Genomic DNA, 17830 nt, shown 5'->3' with positions numbered 1-17830 from the left:
TCAAGTATTTCAGTAGACTGATTTATACTCAGGGTGCATAAAAAACAATACCCTGCTTTTTGTTGTTGTTTTATGCATGGTGGGCAGAGAAAGTAATGATTGCAGTATTGTAACAATTTATAGCAACACACTGAATGTGAGCTATTCATAATTTATGTAGCTTAACTTGCATGCATGGAATGTGTGGAATAACCTCTCTCAGAGCCCATATAACATATTGTAACTAACCGCAGGCAATTCTGTTATAACTATTACACAGTAATTGGTTACATCACATTGCATAAAGTGCATGTTATCTCTTCCTTATCCATTTCCTGCAAAGCTAGATAAAGTGTTTGAGTGAAAATGATGCAACACCACAGTGTGACGCTGAGCATCCACATTGTGGGGGTGTGGTGGGGTGGGGGGGGGGGGGAATCCTCAACACATTCTGCAATCAGATGGATCTGATAAAGAAGTGAAGGCCTTATACAGACAAGATAAATACTAGTATCCACCCATTGAAAGATGTGCAAAATATGACTTTGATTACACTCAGCACTCTTAATATTTGATAACTGTCAAAAGGAATACCAGAACCCAACATAATTTCAAGTTTTGAGATGAATTCTAAAATCTGATATGGGGATGGGGATTGGGGGATGGGGGGGGGGGGGGGGGGGGGAGAGGAGAGGGGGGAGGGGCATGTTCCACAGCCTTAATTTGAGAGACTAGGCTGCTGGCTGGGGTCTTGCTTTAACCCATTAAAGACGAACTGATTTTGCTATAGCATGCATTTCCCATAGACACCTGCCTGAATATACTCAAGACTAGTCTTCAATGGGTTAATACCACCTTGCTTTGGATGAGATGGTAAGAGGTCGACGACCTGGGGTGGGGAATGTCCTGGCATTGAAGTAGGCCACTTGCTGAAGGACGCTGGAAACTCCGCCGTCAGCTTGCCCTGGAATAAGAGGAAAATGGGGCCAAAATGAATACATGATTGAAGAACGAAAATGTCTCCCAGGGCTGACTTTCCGCAGCACTACAATCTGCTTGCCCATAGCAGCCTCTTCAGTAATAGCACCCCCCCCCCCCCCTTCATCTTCTACCAAGGCCCTACCATTATCATTCTTATCCAAGCAATGGCAAATACCCATCTGAACACTTGGGTCACAGGGGCTGGTAAGTCAGGGGAGCTGTCTTGCCATTGGATCATGAATATATGCACCAGTCAAACTCAAAATTCTGTTGAAGCTTGAATTCTTTATGATATATATGTGTGAATATATCTTACATTATATTCTATGTGATGCTGTGTCATCTCTGCATTACTTTAATATGAGACTCTTCAACTTTTTTCTCTTTGATATGAATATCAAGCATCAATAATATGTTGAGTGTGTAGAAGAAATTCTGCATTTTCACACTATTGAGAGCCAATATGCCTTGCTTGATTTGCTGCTTGATTACGACTTTTGCTCTGACGGTACACATACAGCGTTCCGCAAACAGTGGCTAACATCTCTTACGGGAGGATAGGGGTGGGGGATGTTATGTAACATAATCCACTCACAGTGAGGGTGAGGTTGGTGTGGGCAGTGTTGATGCTGGCGACGTTGACGGGCAGGTTGCCGACCTGGAAGGACAGGCCCTCCTTACAGCGCACCATACAAGACACCACCTCAGGGGCCTCCACCTGGCCCGGTAGGATGCTCAGGCCTGCCAGGTAGCCGGTAAAGAACTGGGCAAAGTTGCCCTGGGCTCCTGGGAGAATGATTAGGACAAACATCATCACATTGAATATAATAATATGTCACTGCTCTTTATTTGTATTTTTTATTTTAATCCATCACATTTTTGAAAGGGAAAATTCCCCACTTCCCCAACAGCCTACCAAATGAGAAAACCCAAAATGAAAAATACAACTAAATTGGAATTCCAGGGGAAGTCTTGATAGAACCTCAAGCAAACTTCATCTGTCCTTCAGTAAGAGAAATCATGGCAGGGTTAGACATGTGCATATGACATGTAATGTCTCCATCTTCCCCTCCCCCCTCTCCCTGTCTCCTCCCATCCCTCCCCCTTCTCCCCCCCCCCCCCCAAAAAAAAAAAAAAAAAAAAAAAAAATCTGGAAGGCATGGATAATGCTGCCAAATGTAGCTTCTAATTGACAGACGTAAAATACAGCGGAGAATATTGAAAGGATCGATACAAATTTCATCCAGCCTACAAGTAAAATAGATGAAAAGCATCATTCAATTTTTTTTTTTTTTCACTCAGCTTTTCTTCTGAAGAAGAGAAAGTTATTATATTCATCTAGAGGTAGCATTCCTGTGAGATACAACAAAGTACCTTCACCTGAAAAAGGTAGCCAATAATTTTCCATTGGATAAACCGTTCTTGCCTCTAACATAATCTGTAATTCCTTGCATTTCATCTTAGTCAACATCCAGGCTCTCTTACCCTTATAGCATGCTCCCACTGTGATGGCTGTAGGGTTGTTTGAATGGTGGAGCGGCCAGTTCTCGCTGACCCGTGGATCGACCTGGGCCTCACCGTCAATATATAGGGTTGCTGTAGGTCAGAGAAAGGTCAAAGTTCAGTTGGCTTTTCCTGATATGATTGTTTGTATGTGTACATGCATATTCTGACATTTGGAATAAAAAGTGCAGTCATAATGGAGTTATGTAAGACCAAAAGCTCTTTTTTTCCTGTGTTGAGAAACAGTTTTCTACTGTACACTTGCTGACATGCTCAATTACCATCACAGACAAATCATTCAAAACTTAAATTCCTAATCTGTATCAAAATTTGAAGAAAAAAAAGAATGAAAAATATATGACAAATGGAGATTTATACAAGTAAGCTAGAAGAGCATTTGGGGAAACCCCCCAGAGGGACACCACAAGGTTACACAGCCACGCCCAACCCCCCCCCCCCCCCTTTAATACCTGGAATGAGTCCATGTTGATGGTGTAGCGATGCCACTCCTGGTCGCACACCTGTCTCAGCTTCCAGCGGTACTGGGAGGGGAAGAATCCATCGCCCCCCTCCTGGTGGAAGGTGAAGACCAGCCGGCAGTTGTGGATGTAGATGCCATAATGGTGCCTGTTTGACCCTGGAAGGAGGACATTGATTGCAGGAGATGGAAAAAAAGAGTTGCTTTAAAGGTAATATTGTGATTCTCAGAACCGCTCAAAATTCATTTCCCATCATCAAGAATTTGCTTGCAAAATATCAAAAGGGTCTACCAAGAACCTGGGTCTGGCTGATGCAATCTGCCAAGATAATGACTTGCTTTGAGTATTTTAAGATAAATAGTGTAAAACTATTCAGATCAGAGTACCAGACTTTTATTCCTCAAGATCCCTCCCAGTTTCGTAGCAGGTAAGTAGAATGTTACATGATGACTGATCATGCCCTAGCAATCATATTTCCCATTACACGTGATTCATTCTCCCACGGGAGATGGATAGATACTGCTATGGCCCGATTTGCTGATTACCAATAATTGATTATAAACAAGCACCCATGCTTAAATATGTTCTCATTGCTATCAAAGCCTTATTTGAGATGTTTCTTGTGCAAACGTGTCCATCATAGGGCAAAAATTGACAAGCTCTGCAGACATACGGAAACTATGTTTCACCTTTAAGATTTGATGGCAACGGATCCATACATTGTTACTGACACTAACAGGAAGAGAAGCCCTCTTCAGCACGTAATCTTTCAGTTTCCACAAAAATATACAAATGTGATTTTATTGGATATGAGGCAAGTATGTCTCCATTTTTTTTTTTTTTTTTTTTTGGGGGGGGGGGGGGGAGGGGAAGGGGAAGGGCCAAATAAGTTTTTTGAAATTGAAACATGATTGTCATTCTGTTCTCATTTCCTATCCATGCCCAAGGCATTTTTTTTCTTGTGGTCAACGCTCGGAAGAGAGGAGGCATTTAATTCCTGACGTTAATGCACAGTCTGCGGCTAGTGACTATATCAGGCAGGTGTTTGCAGTAATTGCATATAGAGAAACGCTGGCAGCGAGATTTCAATGCGAAATATGAACAGCTAATCAACACAATGACAAAAAAAAAATGGTTTCTAGTACTGTTAGTATTAAGTGTTAGAATTTCCAACACGGCCAGTATGTCTTGTTAAATTAGGTTACTTTCATCCCACGTGTCGGAAGTAGGGTAACATTATCATAACCGCGCATGCTGCTTGTATGGTATGTTTAATGGACTTTGTTTCTGGAAGAAAGTATGGCTTTACTTTAGCTTCATATGGCTTCAAGTCCAAAAACAATGAATATGAGGCAAAAAAAAAAAAAAAAAAAGATTCAATGCATGGTATTGGATGTAGCCCTATACCTCAAGCGACAAATTCACCAATTTACTCGATACAAATTCCATCAACTCCCCTCAAACCACACAGAGTTTGTGGTCAGAATTTGATTTATCATTTCTAGATACTGTCTGCCATGTATACAGGTAAGATTTAGCAGAAATGATGATGGGGGGGGGGGGTAGGTTGGTGTAGGGCAGGAGCCTGGAAGATTGGATTTTTCCTTTAAGAAATCGAGAGATGGAGAAGAAGCTCGTTTGCTTGGCAAACCGTCAGGTCTTTGTCATTATCGCTCAATTAATTGACGGGGAGAAGGTTAATTACAGTGCAACGAGGAAGCGGCTACTGTGTCTTTATCGCTGCCTTTGAGGGAGAGAGAAAAATTTTGCTGTCGTTAAGAGACGGTTATCGCATCGCTTTCGACCTTCAACACTGACAATCATGTCATCCCTGTCTAGAAGAGCTGCGTTGTATTGTCGAATGCTGCATATGTTCAGAAGACGCATCATCGCGGCTGCTAATCTCTCCACACAGGGATGTGCGGACAGCTGACTGCGACGAACTCAAATATCATTTTATCTATGAGGTCAATGGTGCTTGTCACATGATACAACGTCTGCTTCTGTTGCTGTCCTTTCTCACTTTGTCATGTAGTAAAATCTATCAACCACATTTGCAGTGGGTGTGTTGAGTGTATGAATGTGAGTGTAAGCTTGATTATACACTTGTCTTACGTGGGAAAACAACTTTCCACACTAGGTCTAAGAATCCAGCCACTGTGACACATGGAGGCCGCTAGTTTTTCCCTCGGACTGCAGTTGGGGGGGGGGGGGGGGGGTAAGAAGCTGAGTGGGCAGCGGAAACACTGTAAGATCAAGTCTGAAGGACAGTGGATAACCGTACAAAAATTTCTTGCATGACTACCGTGCATGTAACTTTGGGCTGATGCGATAGGCTCTAAACTATCCCCTCCCCCCTTCCAGTATATCCCCTTCCCTTGACACATGTCAAAAGAATTAGGACGGTGGCAACGCGAAAGTCTGTGTATTACAAAAATCCTAAGTGGGCGTGCAAATGGCTCGGAACAGATTTGATATTGCCGCACACGAAAACATTTAATCTGCAAACGGCTCCCATGTGCAAAGGAAGCGTTACAAATCAAGCACTTTTTACTTTTGTTCTGGCAAGAAAAATACAGACGGGGAAATCAAACGTTAATGCACGCTCATGAATAGAGATTGTCACTCCACCACCCCCCTTTCTATTTATCAGAACACCAAGGTATGAGACAATGCACCGACTTTGGTTGTGCTTGAATTGAAATTGAAAGCTTTCTGTCTGTGAAAGTTTTTTCGTGCAAGGGGAATTCCAAACATTCATTTACGTCACATTTAGTCTTTAGGGCATGATTACACATTACTGATTTCCTCGAACCTAAAATCCACTCCTTTTTAGAGTTGTAACAAAGCAGAAAGTGCATTAATTAATGATAGATTCCCCTTTTCAAACTTTCCCGCATTTCATGACTTTTTATCATCAACTTGGGAAATGAGACTGAAATGGCATTTGTGAAATTTGTTCTGTTCGTTTGCTAGCTTGGTTATTTTTTGAAGAAAATTTAGTTAACAAGCTTTCTCATCTACCAATAGGAAAACATGATTAGAATGACACTTGTCACGTTCGTTGTTTATTTTCTGGTTTGTTTTTTTCTTTGACAAAATCTTGAAGAAAACCTGCAGGTTTACTGGTAACAGAAAATATCATTCAAACATAAGAGATCCCTTCACACTGTTGATTTCAAGTTTTGACAACCCAACGCACAGCAAAGTTAATATGGCCCCTATATAAATGTCCATGGCTAAAATCCCACACATGCAAACAGCAAAAATACAGTTAAAGTTCATAGATAATCAGATAGCTATATGTTCTTCTCTGACCAATCTCACTAGACACATAATGGTCCGTTCCTGACATATAAAAGTTGTTACCCTCACTACCGACCCCCGACCTTTCTATGACAATTATAAAATACCTACTCAAGACCCCAGGAGATACAAATAACGTGAATAATAATCTACCAATGAGATCTACTTCCTGTAGAGATCTACTGGATGGAACTTAACGACAGCAAAAGAAAAGAAAAAAAGCATTTGGTGTGAGAAAAGGCTGCAAAGCTTTGACATCTTGTAATGGGGAAGCTTGTTAATATTTCAGAACAGCTGCTCCGTCGTCGGCGCTGATCGCATCAAGATGTACTTGAGATGCTTGAGTGGATGCTGGGGTTGGTAGCTATGATGGAAGAACACACTCTAAGGATTTTGGAAGCAGATGGTTGGTGACTTAAAACACACACACACAGAAATAGAGGTCAAGGGTGACATCATTAAAGGAGAATTCACCCCGCATGCATCAGTCATTTGAATAGCTGTAGCAGAAGCGAGACTTGAGTAACTGACTATTGAAAACGGAGCAAAATTGCACACAGATACCAAAGTTCTGACCATCTAAACTTCACAGTATGTGCTATCTTTTAATTACCTACAAGAGACATACCCTTGTCATCGGACTGTTAACTATTCTACGTCGTTTTGTTTGGGTTATTTTTTTCTGTGATGTTTGCTGCACAAGATTTACACCCAACCTCTAACATAAATGAATTTTCCATAGCAACACATAGCATGCTGATCTAATTGTTTGAAATATACTCTATAATCCAAAATTTTCGGAAATATGCTGCATTTTATCTCTCATCACCCACAGTATCTGGATTTTTTTCATGTCACTATCTTTTTCTAAAAACCAAACTATTCTTACTGAGAGCACAATAACATAGAGAAGGTGTGATTACACCTTTATCGTTGAAATGATTCGTTTAAGTGTTATTGCTCTATTACAGCAAAACGTCAAAACAACCTCATTCTTGTATGCAGCAAACATCTTGTCGATACAGCCTTGCCAGCAAAAATGATGGAAGTGATAAGGTTAATGCTTGTGAAGTGAGGTTAGCATCGTGAAAACAATGTTTAATGGATGTCGACGGGGAAATCACACACTACAGGCAAAATGGATGAATTGATCAAACAGGAGGGCTTAATTGATGATCACATGACTACAGATAATTGCAGTAGATGGTTGGAAGACCCAAAGAGACTAGAAAAAGAAACATTCAGGACTGCCAGTAAAGAAAGACAATGACAATTAATTTCTGACGAACAGTTTTAACAATCATCAAGAAATGTCACTCGAATTGAAAATGGGACCATCAAAAAAACAGGAATTGAGTGATCGAACACAACCCCATCCCCACCCCTCCCCCCCCCCCCACACACACACACACAAAAAAAAGACAGCGCATCTCTACTACACAAGAAATTTCAGAAGGGGTAAAGAAGAAAAAATAGCAACAACAACAACAACAACAACTGTGCATTGAAGCAGAGCCTGTCTTGTGAATATACTGTGATTCCAATTGTTGAGATCGACACAAATAACTGTCTCTACTGAATTCATCCACAAAGAAGGAAACAAGGGAATTCAAAAACAAAACAAAACACACAAATAAACTAGGAGGCACCAGGCAAGTTGCTACTGACAGTCTTTTCTGCACAATGCAAAAAAAAAGATTGGCACTCGCCCATCACCGCCGGACTGACTCTCCCAGCTAACTGCATCACTTCCTTAAAAGTAACAGAATGCAGCTTGCTGGTACGCTGGTTACGTAATACGAGGTTGAGGCACTTTTGGGTCATGTGAATACTTTGCAGATATTCAGAGAATCAAAGGAGATGAAAAGACTGGCAGGTCAAAAATGTGCTCTGTTTTGTTTTGTTGTTCTACAGCGCCAAATTTATCCCAGGAAATAAACAAACCACCTCTTTTTTCTACAGTGTATTCATCTTTCATCACAAATTCCTTCTTTCACATCTGGGGAAGAGAAAGAACAGGTATCACAGATTTTGCTTGCAATTTTACCATTGACAGTTACACCTGAATCAAAAAAATACTGAGGTACCAGTAACTGAATTTGTTTTGTTTTGTTTTTCTTTGATAAACCTTTTTTAATTTCCATGAAATTTCACTGCAATTGCCTTAGTATATCCTCTTGGTGAGGCCAGGACTGAGCAAGTTAAAAGCAGACTGGTCTATATTCGTTCCGACACATAGTTCATCGCAGATTGATGAATTTTTGAGGAAGTTTTGTTGCGACATTAAACACTTTAGATTTAAGTATTGGGACTTCAGTTTTGAAGAGGGAAAAATGTCAATTGACATTGACCATAGGTATTTGAGTACCGAGAGTCAAGTATCAAGATCTGAGTGTCGAGTTCTGAGTACTGTGATGAAAGTAATGTGAGTTGAACACTATGGGCACTCACTGTAGTGTGAAGAACTCTTGATACAAGTCAAGAAGGAACGTTTTCCTGTGTTAGTCATGAATTGGTCAGAGGGTGTACTGTGCTGCACATTTTTGCCAAATACAGTATGTCCCCCAAAAAAATTACAATCAGATTTTTGCATTGATACAATCCAATATGATTAAACTGTCTGAATGCTACTACAAGGTCTTAAAATATAACATCTTAGCTCTATTTTGCAGAAAACCCAATTCAATCTGGTTAAGCGGTCACAGAGAAATGTGGATTGTTGTAAAGCATGCCATGAGTCTGATTCTTCCCAGTTTACCACTTCGATGCTCTTGTGTGTGAATACAATAGACAAAACTTGGAGGGAAGAGATTCCTGACATCCTCTACAAAATTCCTCATTTCTCTTTGACCACTGAAGCAAATTGAATGGGGTTTTCTGTAAGATGTGAGCAATGAGTTATAGTTTCATACCCTGAATTTGCATTTAGTAATTTACTATTTTAAAAGATATCATTGCAGAGCTCCTGTCATAATTTTTTTGGGGACATACGGTATAGAGCTGAGTTTAGATTTGTTTTTCTATAATTTTTTCAGTCAAAGTGAAAGTGACCAACTTAACTGTGCTAATGTATGAATCTATTTCCCAAGTCCAAACACTACTCAAACTGCATTCTAGAGAGAGGAAAAGAGACAACTTCCTTGCTGCATCGTTGAAAATTTTTCTGACGTTGCGGATGGTCCCGAGTCACCGTGATGAAAATACAGGAAACCAAACATGGCAGACGACGAGCACAGAACATTTAGCTGGCTCTATTGTCGGTGCTAACCACAATGTTTACTGCCAAATGATAAACTTGTATATCAGGGTCGGGTGTACTTCCCTACCTATTGTGACACGAATTGTCAGTAGCTAAATGTCACGAGTGGTGTGAGGTGAAGCAGCGTGCGTATTACCTCGAACAGTAATCTCTCTCAAAAATGCATCCACCAGAAGACCTTATTTTTGGTCCTAAAAGATTAGAGAAGAAATGGCAGGAGAATTATAGGGCAAATATTGTGGGTGGAATGCCAAAAGAGGTTGTTTGTTTGCTCCGTTGGGACGTGTAAACGCTTTTAAGGCCCTTCTGCCGATGACACTATCATGTTGGCAGCATGGGGAGGGGGGATTATAAGATTACAGGCACTCTGCGTCTAGTCGGAATCCTCGGCGATCCCGTTCCCAAGGAAACAACATCCCCTCCCCGGTGAACGCGAAGTCAACAGACCATGGTCAATTCTTCCCATCTGCGTGCTTACCCATCACCCGTTTTCGGAGCTGGTGTGCTTAGAAAGAGGCGAGTGTGAAAGGAAAGGAGAACGAAGAGGATAATGAGGAGGAGGAGGAGTTGGGGGGAGAGGAATTACAAGGCAGTTTCATGCAACCTCTGGTTGGGGGGGGGGGTCAGCTCCCCCTCCCTCCCCTTTCCCTTCTCCCCCCCCCCCCCCCCCCACCTCCCAATTAAAGGGAAGTAGAACAAAGAGTCTAAAACTTCATTTGGTCCAGGTGAGCACCAGATGCTGAGGTTTACTCCATGGTTTGACTGCGACAAAAAAATCAACACTCCTGAAAACGACCTAAGGTTGTACAGAGCCAAGTTTCGTCAGTGTCACGGGAGCAAAACGATGCAGGAAGTTGGGATGTTTCTCAAAGTGGCAACTCAGGTCAAGATGGACTTAAAGCCAGACAGCTGATGGAAAATGATTAGAGCAAAAAAGACGTATCTATTCACATCCTTTCAATTGCAGTCAAGTCTTTAGTTAATAGAAACACTCCACATGTGGGTAAAATATGCACACGCAAACAAATAGTAAAAAGAAAAAAAAGAATGAAAGCGAGCAAGACTGAGAATGCTGGATTAGTTTAAAACCTTGGGCATAAAGAAAAAAGATAAATAGGGAATGACAAAAAAATACAAAAACAAAACCAAGAGAAATACTTCATGGGTAGTGCACAAAAAAAAAAAAAAATTATATGAGCCTTGATGTCAGACTATTCTACACCTGACAGGCATCGGTCTTTCATTGGGCGGAAGCTTGGGGGGAAATGACTGGCTTTTTTAATGCCAAAAACTGTGTCGCCCATCTCATTACACAGAAAACCACACTACACCAAAGATGTCACTGAAAAGACACACACATGTGAACATGTGTGTGTGTGTGTATCATGCGTGTTTGTGTAGACAATTTATATCCCTGCTATTCATCAAGTTTTCAACATGGAAGCCATGTTTCTGCACAAACCAAATATGATCTGAATCAGAGGACAACCCAATGTGTTTCAGGAAGTGACAAATTGCCACGATGCACAGTGGGCAGATTGCGGGAATCCCTTTAGAGCTAAAAGCTAAAAGCACGAACACGTTTTTCTTGTCGATATCCGGCTGATTTACAGCTCCCCTCCAAGAGAGCAACACCCTGTGAAATAATGCACAAATCAGTATGGCCTCACCCCCCTCCCCCTCCCCCTCCCCCCCCCCCCCCCCCCTCAGATGTGGCAAGATCTCACTTGCCGTAAATCACGACAGAGATTTCATAGGCACTCAAATGTGCCCGAAAGTTTTACAGCTTAATTGCCCGCTGCATTGATTCGGTAAATGTCACCTGTGGACAGACACAAGTCTAGGAAGTGATTCGTTTACATTGGTAGCTTTACCCCTGCTGTACGGCAGACGAGTCAATTTCTTATTCAAAAGGGTCCCCCCCCCCCCCAGGATCCTTATTACAATTCAACCCCCCTCACCGACCACTTTGCGCACTCCGCATTTCCGACATTTTCGGGGGGAGATTTGGGGATGTCCACACCCAGACACTGACGTTGCCAAAAATAGCGGAGGGCCGTTCGACGAGTTGACAGCTGGGCGAAGTCACATTGGACGTGCGTAACTTGCAAGTCACGTTTGAACCAAACTTTGTGGCGTAGCTGCCTACCCCAGGGGCAGGAGTCAGCAATACGGTATTGCCCTTTCATCCACTTATATCAACTTATATCAATCTATGAAGCACAAAATCAATGTGCATTTATACTGCTGTGCTGCAAGAGCTCCTAATTTAAACTGTAGGGTACAAGTAAATAAAAAGAGCTTTTTGTTTCTATTTTTTTTTAAAGTCTTAATTTAAATGTTGCTATGGTTGGGTATTTCGTATTACAGACATAGGAGTGGATTTTGTTTTCTATTTTGGGTATGCGCATGAGTGTGTTATGTGTTTGCTACTTTGGTGTATTGTAAAATTGGAAAGAGTTTGGAAAGATTAAGATTTAAAAGACTTTGGAAGACCATCTTCACTTCAAAGCATCACAAGGATATTTACCATTATGAGGAACTACTACTTGTTAGACATATATTTTCAGCTCCCCCCCCCCCCATGCGTCCCTCTTTCCCATTACAATAGTCCCATGTATACCATTTGACGTTGCCTGAAGTTGGGAGCCAGACTTTTTCTCACCTTTGCTGTCGGTCTTGCAGAGGATGTACTCCTGCTCGCCGCCGATCACGTTGTGGTGTTTCATCCAAAAAGAGATGGAGAAGCGCTCCGTCAGGTTGTCGGGCGGGGCAAACTGGGAGGGGACGATGACCGCATCCTGCACCCCGTCAAACTGGTAGATTTGGTCGCTCTCGTTTCCCGTGTCAGTGGTCAGTTTCTTGGTCCACTCCTCACCGGCGTTTGGGCGGGGAAGGAGATCATAGCTACCCGCTTCGGCATCTGGGTATCAAAATGATTCATTTCATACGGTGAAAGATCAGAGGATGATACCAAGAAAATAGTTCGGGTTGTTGGGTTTTTGTTTTTTGTTTTTTGCTTCAAAATTTAAATGTTTAAATGATTACATACTTAAGTTCTTATGTTTGAATTCCTTTTGCTTTACATTCATCTGTCCTATTTCAAAATGACCTGCTGGTGTCTGGCCACTTCTAACATTTGATAGTATGTGTTGCTCACTATCAATCTGATCATGACAGTCATGCACTAGAATCATCAGGGAATCATCAAAAACCTTTTGTGAGCTGACATGTTTTATGAGACACCAAATCTTCATGGTAATTTGCTGTACTTTGTTCATATCACACTCATCTGTCAGAACTTCTAGCCAGTTTCCAAAAACTGCCTAGTTGACAATTAATAGCCTGTCCAAAAAAAAAAAAAAAATAAGATTCATTCTTCCTTTGTAACTAAATCTTCTTTTACTTTCTTCAAACTGTCATGACATATTGATGCATTAATGCAACTGAGTCCATGCCACCATTTAAACATTCCACAGCCAACTTGATACCAGTCACAAGAATTGCACTTCTACACATAAAAAAAACCCAACAAAAATGGAAGAATCATTTTCATCATAATCAATCAAATTTCATCTGCAAATGGGAATGGCCTTTTCAAGAGCTTATCAGTGTCTGGCTTGCCAAATCCCTTCACTTCCACAAAGTTGAATCGGTCATTCATGGTCAGCGAGGTTATGGCCAGAAAACGTTCGGCAACTTGGGGATTCGTCCGTCAAGAAAATGCACATCTGATGAAGATTTCTTTACTGTTCGAGTTACACTGACAAAATTTCCAAAAGAACAAATCCATCTCAATTCAACTACACTGTATCTCAATCTGCTCTGTTCTGGCCATTCACCTGCTCGCACACATATTTTCATGTATTAACTTGATTCATCTAAAAATAGCTAAAAAAAAAATTATAGTATACACAAGTACAAGTGTACAGCACTTCAGTAGCTGGTTGTATTTCAGAAAGAATTTCAAGTTGATCTTAAAAGTTGAGATCAGCTTAAAGTTATGGTATGCCACTGGTTACAGTTTTATTCAATGTTTATAAAATTCACTTTAAGTTGAATTCAAAATTTACAGGCTAATGGCTGCATGAAAAAGTCTCCAAAAATATTCTTCTTCATATTACAGTACTCACTGCATAATGTGCGCTGGGACTGGGTGGAATATGTCTCCCGGTCGCAGCCGAACCCGATGTGGTCAGTCTGCAGCGCCACGGTGGTCATCAGCGAGGAGCTGTTGCAGGCGAGGCGGCCGCACATGTCCAGGTAGGCCCTGGGCGCCAGCTGGAGGGACCGCGAGCCCGGCGGGTACTCCATGCGCTTGGGCACCCCCTTCCATCCGGGCTGGCACTCTTGCGAGACATGGATGTTAACGGGCACTGTGTCACTACACAGGCCGCTGCAGTCGCACGACTGAACATGGAGCGTGTAGGTGGGGCCGCCCTCTGACGTCAGTGGCTCTACGGCAGAAAGACGACCTGCAAGAACGACAAAAATATCATGCCGTTTAACTCTTCATACCAAGCAAAACTCAATTTCATAATCACAAGCATTTTCTGACCTCAGAAAAAGATATGTTACAGTGCAAATGGCCATGTTCACATCTGTAAACAACAGCTGGGTGACATACAAAATGTGATGAACTATTTGTGAATTCATACACACGTCTTCAAAGAGTTTGAGTGTTGCCCTGCCTGAGAGATGTCTACTCAGTGTAGTAGAAGGATTCAGTGGTTTCTGGACCATGAGTGAAGGGAAGGAAAGAATAATAGGTATAAAAAACAAACAAACAAACACCTGCCACTCACCCCTGCAAATTCTCAGACATCAGCAAAGAGCACTTCATCCATGCAAACTAAGAAAAAATCTTGCTAGTCGGCTTAACAAGTTTGAAGAGATGGTTACAAAAACACAGTATCGACTGCATAACTGGAGGAAATATTTCAAAAAGCCAGGAAGAGGTTTACTTCTCCTTCTTTTTTTTTTCACCATATTTGCAGAATTGAGATGAATACACATGTATGTTTCCACCTCATTTGGTTGACAGTGTGGGTTGACACATTAAGCGCACCGGCTATCAAATAAAAAAACGGTGACAAAACTTGTTGTTTTTTTTTTGGATGGATTTTGACACCCGAGGGTGGCCAGGAATTGACCACGATGATGTCCCCATCTGCATGACAGCACATGACAGGCCCTCCCCCCACCCTCATCTGAGAGAGGGTGGCACAGACAAGGTATTTTAGGACATTGAAGCAGAGCTCCATATATACAGCATCATCATTAGCGGGATGATTCTGAGAGCATATTTTGCTCCGAGGATGCGGACAAACTCGATACCGGGAAGAGAATGCTATCCCATGATGAGCCAAGATGAGGATGGATGATGGTGGTTTGGGGGTAGAGAAATCTTTCCCATGTATCTTTTAAGTAACTCATATCATATCTTTCCAAGTACAGAATATTCTCTCATGAACCAAGAAAAAATTTATCTAAGATGGCAAACAAATAGATGAGTATGTTATATTTGAATCTTCCTTCTTTTGCATGAATATACTTTTTTTGTTCTTCATCACGCTTTATCTAGGACTCTGCCTTTGCACAAAGCATCATCCTTACCAAATCACCATGATCTCTTTCATGAGACTGTTCTAAGTTAATGCACACCATTGTTGTGGAAGTTGACGCTAATTCACGCCTGTGCTTTTAATCCAAAAATGTAAATGTTTCTTCCTTTTTAATGCACAGAGAAATACATGAACTAGTTTCATGTGGAATGACTAAAAATCATTCTAAATTATTTAGAGGCCTGCACATATCAATACACTAACACAGATCCACATCTTTTCCTTTGCACTGTAACTTCACATAAAAGGGAGAATTTGGACACATTCAATTTTTCACGATAAATAAAAATCACCAAAGCTCCTATGTTTTTCAAATTGCTATGCAGTGATTCATCACCAGCAATATGGTAGATCAATATCCACAAAACCTAGTAGAGAAAATATTTACACATTTTCTATTTCAAGTCAAAAACTCCCATTGTACAAATGCACTAAAACGCTCCATACTGCAAGTTGTCTGTTTTCAATTTCTTGCAATGACTTTGCTTTAATAGTTGCCCTTCTTTTCCCCGCATATTCTCACAGGCACATTCTTGCAGCTGGTGAACGCATCTTTTTCTTCCCCCATCTTCCAAAAGGCACCATTAATAGCATAAATCCCAGCGATTAATCAAACAATTCAATCAATTGTGGTATCTGATAGTTCTTCAACCACCTCTCTCAAAGGGCCCGCGAGAATTAACCCTAACAGGTTTAAGAAATTGAATCCTTCCAATAAAATACAGTGCAAGTTATCCGCGGCTCTTTTTCACCCAAGACTAATTTAGATTAGCCTTAGGTCAAGCCTCCACACAGTATGCGGCTAATGAAAACTGACTTTGGGCAAACTTCAACAAAGTCTCAACATTCAGACCTAAGCTTGTTGTTGCAGTTGTTAAAAAGAGCCTGGAATACTTCAAATAAAAAAAAAAATAATAATTGTTTGCATTTCAGATAAAGCAGCAAATATCCAAATTTAGTCTGATGCAATATTGGGTTGATACAGATCTAACTGAAAATAATTGATTGGGATTGACTTAATCATGAAATTACTAAATGGTAGAAATGAGATGGAGGAAAAAATACACAACACACAGGCTATGACTAAGACTACTTGTCCTGACGACAATGTGGATTCATGCAATGGGACATATTCCAACTCAAAATTTGATTGGATACCACAAATTTTGAATGATCCACTTAATATCCACTCATATTTCTGAGCCAAAACAGTGTACTTAGTAGAAGGTGAAAGGTTTCCATTAAAAAAAAAAAAATGTTATTCAAGAAGAATTCAATGGACTGTGTAATATTTTTGATAACACTTGTTAAAAAAAAAGAAGTAAAAATCTCCTGCCTGATTGAAAAGGACCTCGGCTTCCTACTGTTTCTTGATGCAAATTAATTTTTATAAATCATGTGCCACACACAAGGAATGCATAGAACTGCTTCAAGATGTACATGTGACTTTTTGCCTCTGGCAAATATAGTATGCATACCACAGTGTACTGTTAATTGTAATTACACATCCTTCCCGAAATGAAACCTTCTGGGCTAATCTCTTAATCTAAGCTCTATTCACTGTTAATGCACCTCCAACACCTATTGATCTGTCTGTGAATTATCAAGGTATCATTCTCAAGACTGTTCTGGCAAGGGTACAGCTGCTTCATGCCAAAGGCCCAATCAACTGGCGCCCTGACAGGCCAAGTCGGTAATCTCTTGTACTTGTCGAATCCACCCATCATCCATCTAGTAGAAGTCATTAACAAATTACAACTCTTTGGCAATGACTGGTATACATTGCCAAGTGGAGGGAGGGTGAAGCATCCGACAGATAGTCTTGACAAACTAGATGCATTAATGCACGGCAAGATTAACTGGGAGGTTTATTGAGAGAGAAACTAACTGGCATGTGAATTGGAAGGTATCCCACAAGCATCTTCACCTCAAATGTGCTAACCATGATGAATCCACTTCCATGAATTTTCAGAAAAAATATGTCATATTGTACTCACTTCTGCTCCTACTTGTACCATCTTCAGACATTCCTCACACACAATTTTGTCTCCTTTCTAATGATCATTACAAATTATCAAACACAGTCAAAGTAAATGCCTTGATAATGATCTCGTCAAACAGTAATAATAAAGACAAATTCAGTGCTCTGCCATTTAAAGCAATGATACATTGGACTTGAGTGACACTGGAGCACTAAAAGGGTCTGCATAATAAAGACTATTCACAAGAACAGACTTCATAGTAAACACAATTTCCATCTCAACTTCATCTGATGGGGAAGATACAGTCCTCTTATTGGACCTAAAAGCAACAAGTTCAACCGACAAGGAGGATGCAAACATCGCCACGACAACAAGCCAAGGGAGGGGGGGGGGGGGGAGGGGATGGGAGGGGAAGAGCAGAAACAAACTCGCCATACATAGACACGTTGGGCAAAGACCCACTTTCTGTCCAAGTACCCCAACGTCTCTTTGCGTATCAGCCACTAAGTAAATATCACGCTCCCACTTCAAGTCCGGTGGCTAGACGATTTTTCCTTCGATATTTGGTGTGTGTTTTTTTCCCTCATCAATGCATCTTCCCCCTCCAGCGTCCATTTAGTTGTCAATCTTCAAACTCCACTGTCCCTTTACAATCTGATGATATGCTCGCATAAAGAGAGGAGTGTTAGGAAGTTGGTGTTTGATTATATGCATCCT

At 41.1% G+C, this 17830-nt stretch overlaps 1 protein-coding gene across 1 annotated transcript in view; it reads right to left on the bottom strand.

The window, feature by feature from the left end:
• The window catches only part of LOC140239063 (calsyntenin-1-like), a 130327-nt gene that overhangs the window by 7887 nt on the left and 104610 nt on the right, over positions 1–17830 (bottom strand). Inside the window, 8 exon segments of the mRNA XM_072318959.1 lie at position 533; positions 835–922; positions 925–943; positions 1556–1746; positions 2446–2556; positions 2912–3100; positions 12173–12430; positions 13641–13982. Of these exon segments, the coding sequence (XP_072175060.1) occupies position 533; positions 835–922; positions 925–943; positions 1556–1746; positions 2446–2556; positions 2912–3100; positions 12173–12430; positions 13641–13982 (1199 nt within the window).

The sequence above is a fragment of the Diadema setosum genome, chromosome 15 (genome assembly GCF_964275005.1).
Source record: "Diadema setosum chromosome 15, eeDiaSeto1, whole genome shotgun sequence".
In the NCBI taxonomy this organism is placed as follows: Eukaryota; Metazoa; Echinodermata; class Echinoidea; order Diadematoida; family Diadematidae; genus Diadema; species Diadema setosum.
This window is presented reverse-complemented; position numbering and strand designations above follow the sequence as displayed.